This window comes from Barbus barbus, assembly GCF_936440315.1.
Source record: "Barbus barbus genome assembly, chromosome: 10".
Taxonomy (NCBI): Eukaryota; Metazoa; Chordata; class Actinopteri; order Cypriniformes; family Cyprinidae; genus Barbus; species Barbus barbus.
In genome coordinates this window covers 29,726,046-29,741,161 of record NC_136738.1, presented here as the reverse complement: position 1 = coordinate 29,741,161, position 15,116 = coordinate 29,726,046, and the positions used below count along the sequence as shown (strand labels likewise).

General features: G+C 34.5%; 1 protein-coding gene across 8 annotated transcripts in view; it reads right to left on the bottom strand.

The window, feature by feature from the left end:
• The window catches only part of stk39 (serine threonine kinase 39), a 66,659-nt gene that overhangs the window by 37,887 nt on the left and 13,656 nt on the right, over positions 1 to 15,116 (bottom strand). For all 8 annotated transcript variants that reach the window (XM_079426718.1, XM_079426713.1, XM_079426719.1 and 5 more), the window contains 4 exons: positions 13,972 to 14,073; positions 11,791 to 11,924; positions 10,090 to 10,138; positions 9,914 to 9,979 (listed from right to left, as the gene is read on the bottom strand). In XM_079426718.1, coding sequence (XP_079282844.1) covers positions 9,914 to 9,979; positions 10,090 to 10,138; positions 11,791 to 11,924; positions 13,972 to 14,073 — 351 coding nt within the window. The remainder of the gene's footprint in view (positions 1 to 9,913; positions 9,980 to 10,089; positions 10,139 to 11,790; positions 11,925 to 13,971; positions 14,074 to 15,116) is intronic.

Below are 15,116 nucleotides of genomic sequence, written 5' to 3'. Positions count from 1 at the left end.
TAGAAAATGTAATGCGCAGGCGAGTGTTGTGGTGCAGACATTCAATTACAAAAAACAAATCATTACTATACTGAGAGAGAAAGACAAAAGAACATCCTTACAAATAATATTTAAAGAAGTATCTAAATGTATTTCTGCATTTAGAATTATTTATAATTGTAGTTTTTTAGGGCCATTGACACAAATTCTTTTGCTCAGGCAAATTCAAAAATTAAACTAAATCAAATTGAATTGAATGTGCCGTTCAAACGTTTAGGATCAGTAAGATTTGTAATGTTTTTTAAAGAAGTTTCTTATGTTCAGCGAGGATGCATTTATTTGATCAAAAATACAGAAAATAAAAACTGTAATTTTGTGAAATATTATTGCAATTTAAAATAACTATATACACTACTATTAAAAAGTTTGGGGTTAGTATTTTTTTTTAAAGAAATGAATACTTTTATTCAGCAAAGAGATGTTAAATGAATAAAAAGTGACAGTAAAGACTTATGCTGTTAAAAAAGATTTCTATTTTGAATAAATGCTGTTCTTTTTAGCTTTTTTATTCAGAGAATCAAAGAAAAAAGTATCACAGGTTCCCAAAAAATCTGAAGCAGCACAACAGTTTCAACACCGATAATAAATCAGCATATTATACTGATTTCTGAAGGATCATGTGACACAGAAGACTGGAGTAATGATGCTGAAAATTCAGCGCTGCATCACAGAAATAAATTACATTTTAAAGTATATTAAAATAGGAAACCGATATTAGAAATTGCAATAATATTTCACAATATTACTGTTTTTTCTGTATTTTATCATCATATTCTGTTTTTTATTATCAATTAAATACAGCCTTGATGAGCATAAGAGTCTCCATTAAAAAAAAAAAAAAAATCAGCAAAGAAAAATTTAAGTATCCAACTTTATTCATACTGCACTCTGTTTATGTAATTTCATCTCTATTTCTGCTCTACTGTATACATTTGCTTTGGCAGAACAGTAATTTTTTATAGTCGTGTCACTAAAGCTTTGTTCACTGAAATGAGAAGAGAGAAATAAAGACAGTTTTACAGCTAGATATTATGATTTACATGTTTAGTTCAGTACCAGGTATGACTCAGCAAGCAATAACAAGAGATTATTAAAATTTCAGCTGAAAATAATTCAAAATAATGTGCTCCAGCCTGAGAGTCAACACAGGAGTCCACTGCAGAGACACAGTGAGAAACCAAGCAGCAAGCTGCTCTGCCCCCTACTGGACACAAACCACAAACACTCCCCTTCACCAGACACACACAAGCATTACACCGATATAAAATCTAGTATATTAGTAAAGGAATAGGTGAAGACATACATAAGATACGACCTTATCTCTGGTCAAAACGACACGATCTTGACTCCCTTCATCAATCACAGGTTTGTTCCAAGAAGGTCAAGTTATATGAGATGGCAGAAATTACAGGATAAAATCTAGTATAAAATAATCAAGATGTTCATGCATAAAATTGTAATCTATCCATCTATCTATCTACCGGTCTAATTTTGCACAGGTCATTTTGAAGTAATGACGTGAATGAAAAATCATATAGAGAATTAATTTAATTTCTTCTATGATTAGGGCTGGGTATGGAGTTCGATACTTTTTAGGCACCGACCGAATTGCCTCGATACCACCGAGTATCAAAAAACGTCTTGTCGTTCGGTACCAAATTTCGATACCTAAGGGGTTAATCTCATCACCGTCAGTGAGCCAATAAGCCTGCAGCACTAGGTGTGTTTGACTAGAAGCGGCGCGGCGCTGATTGATCAGTGTTTGACCTCCGCGAGTATGGCGTTCCGATCGGTTCTTTAATATGACTTTGCTACATGCACTCGTCTCAATGAACGTGACGTCTGCGTCTGCCGAACGTCTCGTCTGCGTCTACCGAACGTCTCGTCTGCGTCTGCCACATCACTCGTTCGTGTGCCGAACGTGACGTCTGCGTCTGCCATAGTCTGCTGCAAGGGCGGTTTCCAGCATATTCCACTCACTCATTCTTTATTATTTTTTCCCACTGATCTTCAGTTGTATTTAATTAAGTGATTTTACCTGTATAGCTTTTATTCCAAATAGTAATGAATTTACACAAATGTTCATGTCTTCTCATTCAGCACTGCGGGAAAATAATTTGGCCTTAGAAATCCAGTAAAATCAAAAAAAAAAAATCCATATTAATTTTATTTCTATTTTAAAAAAAGTTTACAGTGGTTTTTTTTCACCACAGGTGACTTATATATAAAAAATAGTAGCCTATTTTTCAATTCTATTCTTCTATTTAAAGGATCTACAGAAAACGCGATCGAGTTGTCTGTTTTCTAGTCTACCAAAGTGCTGTAGCCTAGGCCTTTTAAAACTATATAAAAAAACACAATAACAACCCCAACAATAAGCTATAAAAATGCAATAGCCTATATCAAGTTTGTTTCTTCATATTTCTATCTTTGTGGGGGCATTTGGCCCTCAAAATGTGGGTTAAACAACACACACACACAATATCCTATATATAAATCACAGACGCAGACATCACGTTATAAGACAGACGCAAGTGTCACGTTCATTGAGACGAGTGCATGTTGCAAAGTCATATTAATATGGCGTTCCGATCGGCTCTTTAATATGACTTTGCTACATGCACTCGTCTCAATGAACGTGACGTCTGCGTCTGCCGAACGTCTCGTCTGCGTCTGCCGAACGTCTCGTCTGCGTCTGCCACATCACTCGTTCGTGTGCCGAACGTGACGTCTGCGTCTGCCGAACGTCTCGTCTGCGTCTGCCACATCACTCGTTCGTGTGCCGAACGTGACGTCTGCGTCTGCCGAACGTGACGTCTGCGTCTGCCATAGTCTGCTGCAAGGGCGGTTTCCAGCACATTCCACTCACTCATTCTTTATTATTTTTTACAGAGATGGCTCTTCTCATTCAGCACTGCGTGAAAATAATTTGGCCTTAGAAATCCAGTAAAATCAAAAAAAAAAAAAATCCATATTAATTTGTGAATATTTTAAATGTTTAATAAAGGGGCAAAACGTCATAAACAAAAGTCAAATAATAGTTTACAAACTATTTAAAAAAAAGTTTACAGTCGTTTTTTTTTCACCACAGGTGACTTATATATAAAAAAAATAGTAGCCTATTTTTCATTTCTATTCTTCTATTTAAAGGATCTACAGAAAACGCGATCGAGTTGTCTGTTTTCTAGTCTACCAAAGTGCTGTAGCCTAGGCCTTTTAAAACTATATAAAAAAACACAATAACAACCCCAACAATAAGCTATAAAAATGCAATAGCCTATATCAAGTTTGTTTCTTCATATTTCTATCTTTGTGGGGGCATTTGGCCCTCAAAATGTGGGTTAAACAACACACACACAATATCCTATATATAAATCACAGACGCAGACATCACGTTATAAGACAGACGCAAGTGTCACGTTCATTGAGACGAGTGCATGTTGCAAAGTCATATTAAAGAACCGATCGCAACCGCTGGCACACTGCACTGAGCCATGTTGAGTAGAGTGTTAAATAAGTGTTAGAGAAAAAAATAATTAATAACTTCACTGCCACACGTGAATGACGCGTGACGTCTGACTCGACACTTCACTGCCACGCGTGATTTACGTGACGTCTGCGTGACGTCTGCGTCACGTCTGCGTCTTAAAATGAATGGAATAAATAGCAGAAAGAAAAAAAAAATAAGACGTTGAGTGAGACGTTCATTGAGACGAGTGCATGTAGCAAAGTCATATTAAAGAGCCGATCGGAACGCCATACGCGAGAGCGTTTCGAAAGCGCACGGAGCAGTCTGCTCTCTATATCGCGTGGTTTGTTTACTATACACAGGCTGAAGCGCGCCTGACGCTCGCGGTGATTTCAGCGTCTGCCGTCTCTCTAAATGAGGACATAAACACATGAACAACATCTCCAGACCTGCTCTGAGACTCACTTCATGCGCATTTTACCGTTTGATTCGAGTAAAACTAACTCATATCATATACACACAGAACTGTAAAGGTATACCAGGCAACCCGTCAAAATAAAAGTTCGGATTAACTCGGAGAACACCGCGGTAGAAATATGTTAATATTGTTCAGCAGAGTGTACATACTGCTACTACTAGGCTACTATTAAAATTATTAAAACTTTATTATTTTTTAGTAATGATCACACAACAGTTATTCCATGTTTTAATTTTAATAGTAACCCCCCTTTGTTTGCCAAAATAAATAAACTTTGATTTTCAATCATTTAAAGATAAATTAAATTAATGTTTTATGTCTTCATTTGAAAACTAGATACAGAACACATAATTTCTGAGGAAAAATAAAACATTTCATAAGGCTATTTTAAGTTGTTTTTATGCATTCAAATAATTAGACATACTACACCAGAATTTAATAACAATAAAACATGTGGTGAAAGAAAATAAAACTCCCACTTATGAAAGTGGATGAAGATTTTAAATTTCTTGAAGTCTTTAACAACCTAGAAATGATGATGTGTTTTAAAATGAACACGCACTCATGTAAACGTAGCCTAACAGATGTGTAAACTGAAAACAATTTGAACTTTATTAAAATTATTTATTTATTTATTGTGTTGGATATATTTAGTTCCTTTGTGCAGTGGCTCAGGAGATGAGGCTTTGAGTCTGTATAAATATCAACAAGCTAAAATAAAATAGTTTTTTGAGATAATGTAATCTTATTAAAACTGATTTCATAAAACTGGTATCGAAAAAAGTATCGTTCAGGAACCGGTATCGAACTCAAGGTATCGGTATCGATATCGAAAATTTTTGAACGATACCCAGCCCTATCTATGATGTAGATGTACAACTGATAATTTATGATTTATGGTATTTATTATATATATTTGTGGGCCGGAAATTCAAATATATTCAGTTTGCCTCTCTGAAGACTTGAAATAAAGAAAAATAAGTCTTATTAAAAGGCAAACATTTTCCGGGGAAAAATTAACTAAATATTTCACGATTTCAAATATATATTTTGAATTATTTCATAATGTTTTTATTAGTATATATTATTGATAAAATATAATATTTTAAAATAAATATTATTTATGAACATTTTATTAATCCTTTGTTTTATTATTAACAAAATTAGTCAAAGCATGGTCTAATCAACATTTACAGGAAGCTATTTTGTTGTCATGCAGCAAGTAAATTATATCCCAGAGTCAAGGTCATTACATTTTTTCAGGTCAAACTGAATTTTAGAAAATGCTTAAATTATAATTTTTTTTTAAATGAATTAAAATTGAAAATTATATTTGTAACAATTTTTTTTTTTAATTATCCAAGTTCTTTGGTTAATTTTAAATGACGCTGTGTTTGAAATCTCAAAGGCCAAATAAAGCGCACATTAAAATCCTGATTCTCACAGTGCTGCTTAATTCTGTTTCGCTCTAGTGGACGTCACTGACGAAACGCTTTGAAATTCCAAGGTCAAATACTGATTCTCTCCACAGCGGGCCGAACAGAACCACAGCTGCTAATATTCAAGTCCTATGAAACGTCTCACGGTGAGGAGAAAGAAAGACGCAGGGCAAGAAAGAGAATGAGAAAGACGAGGCAGACAACCACAGAGAGAGAGAGAGAGAGATAAAGGAATACAGACAGAGGCAGAGGATGTGAGGTAAGGAAGAGAAATGGTGTTTGTCAGGAGTTGTTCAGGTCAGAGAGTCCTTACATGACAGCATCTCTCTCTCTCTCTCTCTCTCCGCGGGCTACGGCTATGCTGACTGGATACATAATGTGGGAGTGAGGCTGGGTCACAATCGCACACAAACACATCAGCAATGAGGACAAACACCAGGTGACAGAAAGGACACACACATACTGCTGACACTGACACATCCTTCATCATAATATTCATGAGGGTCGTGATTCAATTTCATAATTCACATTTTTAGTACGCTATACACTCCAGACTCACACCGTAGCCGTGTCTGAAACCTAAAAAATACTGCACAAACTTACTATTCAAAGAATCCTGAGAGAAAATCTGAAAGGGTTTCCACAAAAATATGAAGCAGTACAACTCGTTTTAATATTGATAATAATGAGACATGTTTCTTCAGCAGAAAATCACCATATTAAAATGATTTCTGAAGGATCATGTGACACCGAAGACGCTGAAAATTCAACTTTGATCACAGGAATAAGTTACATTTTCAAAATTATTCAAATAGAAATGAGTTATTTGAGACTGTAATTGCATTTCACAATTTCATTGTTTTACTGTATTTTAAATGAAATAAATCCAGCCTATTTTCTAACGAAAAGATTTCATAAAAAAAACTCCATCTCAAACTTTTGAAATCAAATTAATTCACAAACATATTGATATGATACAAAGAAAAAAGTCTCACTAAAAGGCTGAAATCATTAAAGAAGATTAATTAACCCTAATGCAAATTCATATTATAATAATTATAATATTATAATTTATAGACAGATATAGACAGATAACTCAAAGGCCAAATAAAGAACACATTAAAATCATCATATTATTCAACATTTAAATTAATTCACAAACATACTGATATGAAAGAAAAAATATCTTAATATTTGATAAATGATTTTCTAAAACAGTAACTCTCAATTAAAATAGTTTTAACATCCCTAAAATAATGTTTATCGTTAATTATTTTAAGTATAATATATTAATACCCATTTTCAAATAATTGTTTTAAAGCATAAAACTCACATTTTTAACATAAAATAAAAGTTTTGTTAAATTTGTACTTGAAACAAGAAAGCTGCCAATTGGGTTAAGATAAATAATTAATTTAAAATAAACAATTTTGCTTGCAATGCAATGCATCGACTACTGCTGAGAGGACAGACAGTGATTGATCACCTGAAAGAGTTTGATACGGTCACTGAGAAGCGACAGAGCCGCTGACCTCCAGCGCTTTAATCACTATTAGTGAACGTCCCCTACAGCTGTTTGTTAACACGGTTTCAGCTGATGAGCTTCACTACTGTACCATCCCACTAACAACCCCAATATCCCAACCCAGGTGCTACAAATAACGATTCAGATCTCTAATTAAACCTACATTTCCCAGAGGTTCCCTTCCCTGAATGCAACACCTCGGATGACTGCAACTGTTGTCAAATCTAACAAGTACGCATGGGCTCCGTTCCACCCAGACAACAGCCCCTACGTCTGTTTCTCCCTCCCATTAATACTGTAATTCATTGAGAAGAGTCTATTACTGAAAGCACGACTAGTTTTCTCTGAGCACTTCAGACAACTAAAAAAACCATCACACATCAACAAAATCAATTCTAAATGGATCTGCTGTAGTGATTATCCTTTACAAGTCAGACTCTAAATACGCCTGTGTGGCTGCGCAGTAATCTGCCGGGCGGCTTTTAAGTGCACTCATTCGGTCACCTACTGTGGAATAAATCCCTTTATCAGTAAAAAACACACCTTTTTTGATGCAAGTCTTTCGACCTAAAAAACACTATTATGAACAAACCACAAGGAAGTCTGCATGCATTTAGGAGCTTCTCTCAATCCTATTGTTTGTGTAGTTTGTTTGTTGTATATATAAATAAAAGTTATTTTATAAATAAGAGTTATTTTAGTCATTTATATAATAATAGTAATAGTTGTTATTTTTTTAACTTGCAATAAAATACACAAAATAAAATGTAAACAAATAAAATCCTTTAACTTATTTTATGTATCTTTTTCATTTTGTTTGATTCTGAAATGTTACTAAAATAACTAAAACTCAAATAATAAATAGACATATTAAAAGAAAACTAATAAATAAAAACACAAAATCATATAAAATGAAAACAGAAAATATAAAAATAACTATGTATTAATATTGATACCAAAACGACACTGTTTATGTGTGTATGCCAAAAGAACATTCAAAATGTTTAATAAAAAAAAGAACATAATACAATAAAATAATCCAGGCTTTTTTAAATGAATATAATATTTAGTACACTGACCAAAATTATAAAAGCAACACTTTTGTTTTTGCCCCCATTTTTAATGAGCTGAACTCAAAGATCTAAGACTTTTTCCATGTACACAAAAGGCCTATTTCTCTCAAATATTGTTCACAAATCTGTCTAAATCTGTGTTAGTGAGCACGTCTCCTTTGCCGAGATAATCCATCCACCTCACAGGTTGGAGACAGCGTGATTATTGCACAGGTGTGCCTTAGGCTGGCCACAATAAAAGGCCACTCTAAAATGTGCAGTTTTACTGTATTGGGGGGGTCCGAAAACCAGTCAGTATCTGGTGTGACCACCATTTTCCTCACGCAGTGCAATACATCCCCTTCGCATAGAGTTGATCAGGTTGTCCACTGCTCTTCAATGGCTGTGCGAAGTTGCGTTTATAATTTTGGTCAGTGTAAGTTTCATTCACAAGTTAAGCATTAATATGCACTAATATTACACTACTAAATAATAATGCATATATTATTTCCATGAACAATTTTGAGTAATTATGCAAACAAACCATTGAATTGTTGAGCTTAGATTCAATTCAATAAAAAGACAGTTTGAACTGAGTCATGGAAATGACACAGACTTAAACTAAAAGTAATAAGTTTAAAATATTAACTAATGATAACAAACCAATAAATGTATACATTTAAATCAGAGATGCTATTAAAACATCTGATGACTTGGAAGACAATGAAGGATTGCAAACTTAACCTTATGGCACAGTCTTTTACAAGCTGAATGTGCAAATAAAATAGATATTCACAATGTTTATATCACCAGCAAAATCTCTGTAAATATTCTATATATGCACAGCACATTTCCCTCATTCTGTCAGCTGCACCTCAACACAACACCAGCAAACCCACATTTGCAAACACCAACATCCCCCCATCATTTCAGCGCATCAATGTCACAGCCTCCACCGGGACATTCTGTACCTCCTCCTAAATGGATGGATGTGTGCAGCTCTTTAGCCGCCATTTCTCTCATTCATTTAGTGGCTAGAGGTGTGGGGAGCTGATAGCCCACCCATCAGTACTATCACACATGCAGCCTGCATGCAAACGGCTGTTTAAACGCAGCATACTGTTGCCTGCATTAAAGCCCATTTTTCTTCATAGCTCATCAGAGCTCGGAGACATTAGGTGTCTGCTAAAGGCATGAACTGAAACAATGACTTAAATTCAGCGTGAATGAGTTTCACACCATCTGCTTAGTAAGGAAATACACCACACAATTAAAATTTAGAGGGGAGGGTCTATAGCTGCACATTGATGAGGCATAAAACTTAAAAAAAGTGCATAAACATGATGATGATAGATAGATAGATAGATAGATAGATAGATAGATAGATAGATAGATAGATAGATAGATAGATAGATAGATAGATAGATAGATAGATAGATAGATAGATAGATAGATAGATAGATAGATAGATAGATAGATAGATTCAATGAAATGACAGATAGAATGATAGAGCGATTGAACAATAGAATGTTTCAATGATAAGAGAGTGTATGTTAGAATGATAGATATAAAGTTAGAATACTAGATAGAATGATAGGTGGAACGTTAGATGGACAGACAGAGTAAACAGTAAGAGAACAGACTGAGGGACAGAGTTCACCAGAGAGTCCATGCATGATCGGCTCTTACAGTAGTAGGTTAGAGTGCATTCAGTATCAGAGAGACTCTCAGTGAGTGTTGAGGGCAGATGTCCTGCAGTGAGAAACATTACGGCTTCCGATCCCTCAATCAAAAGTAGCCACAGTTTAATCAATACAGAAAGCACTTTACTGAACATGAGAGCACAGAGACCCATCTGGCCAGAGGGAGAAAATACACTCAAACGCGTGGGGAAGAATGAGACAGCGTTACCTTTTTGGCTCTTTGGCTTATATTTGGTCCTTTACAAAGCAGCTTTTCAATCAAGTACTCTCGATTCTACAACACAGAGGCAAGAGGGGAAAAATACATAACATATATCAGTGACAGACCTCTGTGAAGCACTGGTTAAAGCATTTGAAGTATGGAGGGAGAGTATACTGCCGTACCTTTGCCTTTTGGAAAAATTTACATTTCAAAAGCTCGGCTGCAGTGGGCCTGTGGAGATGAGAAAGAGCACTTGATGCTGACATTTTCAGACAGCTCCACATTTCAAGACACTCAACAATAAGCATTTTGTTTTTCTTTTTTTTGTTCTGGCCAGGCTGGGCCAGTAGTTCAGATATTTACTTGACCTGGTGACATTTTCACTGGCCACTGTATCAAATTTGGAGCATGCATATGCATATGGAGGACGAGAAATGCCTTAAGTATAAATAAATTAATTAAATAATTTAATTAAATGCTGAAATAAATAAATATAGAAATACATAAATAAATAATCAATTAAATGCTGAAATAAATAAAGATATGCATAAATTATTAGCTTAAACATAAATTATTAGCTTATTTTGTCAACAGTGTCATTTTTAATTGTACTATTTTTGTACCATTTGTGTTATACTACATTTATTTCTACATTTATTTGTGCATTTCTACATCATTTATTTCATCATTTAATTATTTATTCATTCATTTATTTTATTTATTCATTTACTTATTTATTAATGTATTTCTACAATTATTTATTTATTTACGCATTTATGTTTTTATTAATTTCAATTTAAGTCATTTCTCGTCATCCATATATGCATGCATGCATAAATAAATAAATGTGTGTGTGTTAGATTACTGTATTTTATTTAATATCAATATTAATATTATATCATTTTTAATATAATATCTATTTGAATGAACTTATATACCTTCACTAAGTCCATTCCATATATATTTTATCAAATATAGATATTAATTAGTGCTATCAAACGATTAATCGCATCCAAAATAAAAGTTTTTGTTTACATAATACTGTGTATATATATATATTATGTCTATATAAATACACACACATTCATGTCTATTTTTAAGAAAAAGATATTATGTTTATATATTAAATATATTTATATATGATGAATATAAATATATACACGTAAATACATGTAAATTTTTTCAAAATATATGTTGTATGTGTGTATCTTTATATATACATAATAAATATACACAGTTCTATAGTGTATCACAAAATTAAAACTATTTATGAGACCAACATTCCAAATTATGCATGTGTAATTATGCATTATATTAAATAAAATATAATAATTGAGATCAATCTATCTAAAATAATATTTAAAAAAATCTAATTAACATATTAAAATGCTATCATACAATATACAAGTCATTAGTTTAATTAACAAGCAATTTATATTAATATTGTACAGTGATACTGCACAGTCATTATATAAAAATGATTATAGTCCACCACTATAGCCCTAGTACCCAATGTCCATTGTATTGACCAGATGAGGCAGCTGATATAGAAAGCAAACAGACCAGCAGCAATTTATTGTCTCAAGATTGCATTAGTTCATCCGTATCTATTTGGGCTACTTTGTCTGTGTGGCATTTCTTTTATTGACTGCGATTTATCTTTAGAGAGACCATATGTGAGCAAACGAAGGACAGACAATGAACTGCTATTCAATAATACACCCAACACAATTCCAATCAATATGTTTGCTTCTAGTATTAAGGCCTTTGCTGAAGCTTGCTGCAAGGAAACAGTCTTGAAGTCTGCACGCCATTCAGCATTCTGGGACACAGATTCACTCATTTGTGTAAACAAGTAAGGCAGGTTTGTCAATTCAGATTACCTCTTGGCAGGGTCCTTCTGAAGGCACAAGGATATAAGTTTTCTAAAAGATTTCCCATACTTCTTAAGCATCTCTTTATCCTCAACCCCAGTCTCCAAGGTTGGAGGATCGTTCTGCAGCGTGAGCATTAAAACCTGCAAAACAGCAGAAAGACATCAGATATGAAAACAGATACGATAGAGCGATAGATAGATAAAGTAGATAGATTTATTTATTTATTTATTCAATTTTTAACACCATGCCAGCATCAAGGCTATTTTCATGGCGATCTCAAAATGAATTACACAAGGTATACAAGTAACAAAAAGTTATAAAAGACGTTTTAAATCTACACTAAACAAAAATTATAAAATCCATTCAGGTGATCAACTTTTAATTAAATCAGTTAAACACACCTCTGAAAAACCGTTGTCTATTTACATTAAAAACAGTACAATCTAATAAAATATGCTTCACAGTCATTTTTGTTTGGCAAGTAAGGCATGATGGTGGCTCTTCAGCTTTTAATAAATATCCATGTGTAAGTCTTGTATGACCTAAAGGACACCTTGTAAAAACAACTTGGTCATAAATAGATTTAAAATTAGTAAAATATAGGATTTATTTGATATAGCTTATTTTCGTGACATTCATCCCATTCCATCTGCCACATGTCATTAATATAAGAGTTTATCACAGGTTTGACATCACAGAAAGGAATCTGACACTCAGGGTGAAATATTCAGATTGAGTGCTTCTTTTAGTAGATAAGTAGATAGAACAACAGAACAATAGAATGAACAGTAGATAAAACAAACAATAGACAGACAGATGGATGGATGGAATGACGAACAGATGGATGGATGGATGGATGGATGGATGGATGGATGGATGGATGGATGGATGGATGGATGGATGGATGGATGGATGGATGGATGGATGGATGGATGGATGGATGGATGGATGGAATGATGAACGGATGGATGGATGGATGGATGGATGGATGGATGGATGGATGGATGGAAAGAAGAACAGATGGATGGATGGATGGATGGATGGAATGATGAACGGATGGATGGATGGATGGATGGATGGATGGATGGATGGATGGATGGATGGACAGATGGATGGACGGAATGACGAACGGATGGATGGATGGATGGATGGATGGATGGACGGAATAACGAACGGATGGATGGATGGATGGATGGACAGATGGATGGATGGATGGAATGACGAATGGATGGATGGATGGATGGATGGATGGATGGATGGATGGATGGATGGACGGACAGATGGATGGATGTCTGGATGGATAGATGGATGGAATGACGAACGGATGGACAGACGGAATGACGAACGAATGGACGGATGGATGGATGGATGGATGGACGGACGGACAGACAGAACATGGATGATTGGATGGATGGAATGACAGAACAAAATGATGGATGGATGGACTGACAGAACATGGATGACTGGATGGATGGAATGATAAAAGAATGGATGGATGGATGGAATGACAGAACAAAATGATGGATGGACTGACAGAACAAAATGATGGATGGATGGAAGGATAAAAGAATGGATGGATGGATGGATGGATGGATGGATGGAATGACAACAAAATGATGGATGGATGGAATGACAACAAAATGATGGATGGATGGACTGACAGAACAAAATGATTGGATGGATGGATGGATGGATGGATGGAATGACAGAACATGGATGACTGAATAGATGGAAGGATAAAAGAATGGATGGATGGATGATGGAAGACTGACAGACAGATAGATAGATAGATGGATGGATAGATAGATAGATAGCATGAATGGAATGACAGATCAATATACTGGACACTCTGCAAAACATTTCCTTTTCCTATTTTCAGAAAGAAAGCCTGAACAATATTAAAGTAGGTATAAATTATGATCATTTTTATTCTGGATGACCTGCAGCTCGCTGAGCCTGGGACGATGGATGCTGCTGTAAAACCACATTAGATACGGTTCAGCTGTGCAGGCTTTGCATTCATTTAGTTAATATCGGCAATACAGACAATTAAAATGAACCTAAAACTCTTGATTTACCTTGTGTAGCTGTTACAATTCCATATGCAAAAGAGGTTATGAAAACACATAAGTTCTCCACAAACACACAACATGAATGGTCACGTGATCTGACAGTCGTCGTGTTTACCTTCATAGGGGGGTAGCGATGATACGGCGCAGAGCCTGTCGCGAGTTCAATGGCAGTGATTCCGAAACTCCAAATGTCAGCTTTGAAGTCGTAACCCCGCACCTGCGGTCACATGAATGCTAACTGATCATCAGATGATGGAATAACAGACAATGACCTACACCAGTCATAAACAGCACTTTTTTCACGGCAGATTATTACAATTATTAACCAGTCTCTAGGCTAGAACAGTTGAATGGTTATTAATAATTCATAGCATCAGAAGAGCTCTTCGAAATAGTCAAGCTGTGAACACTTCCATGGTGCCAAGATCCATTATATTTACAGTAAATGACAGAAACACCTTGGCTCTGTTACAAAAACCTAGCCAGTGTCTTTCTTCTTAGGCAGCAACTTTGCCTTAGCACACAGAAATATTGAGTAAAATAGTCAATTCTAATTAAACTTGGTATCAGTATCATTTTGGTTTTATTTTTGCTAGAAACTGACACCTTTAATTCAGCAAAGACGGATTAAATTGATCAAAAGTGATACGACATTAACAATGTTATGAAAGATTTATATTTTAAATAAATGCTGGTGTTTTATTCATCAAAGAATCGTAAAAATAACTTTGCAAATGTTATAATGATAAGAAATATTTCTTGAACAGCAAATCATGATGCTGAAAATTCAGCTTTGATCACAGGAATAAAATACATTTCAAAATATATTCAAATTAAAAATAGTTATCTGAGATTATAATAATATCTCACTGTTTTAACTGTATTTTAATCAAATAAATGTAGCCTAGGTAAGCAGAAGAGACTACTTTTAAAATTATGTAAAAACTGTAGTGTAGCTTGAACTACTTTGCACAGTACGTGACGCTTTTCAATATTGAATGAATATTAAGTATAATAAACATTTCTCTCTTTGTCCACCTTTTTTGGTGGATTTATGACATTGTGTCTTCTCAGGATACATGCAATGCTGCTTTAGAATTAGGCCAAAATAGGGTTTCTTAGTGTTTTCTAACCTTCTATAGCATCCTTCATATTAAGTGCATGTATCAATGATTTAAAATGCTGTCCATGTAGACCACTCACTAGGCATTGGAAACAGATCCACTTGTACATGTTTAATGTAGGTTCTCAAAGCAAACT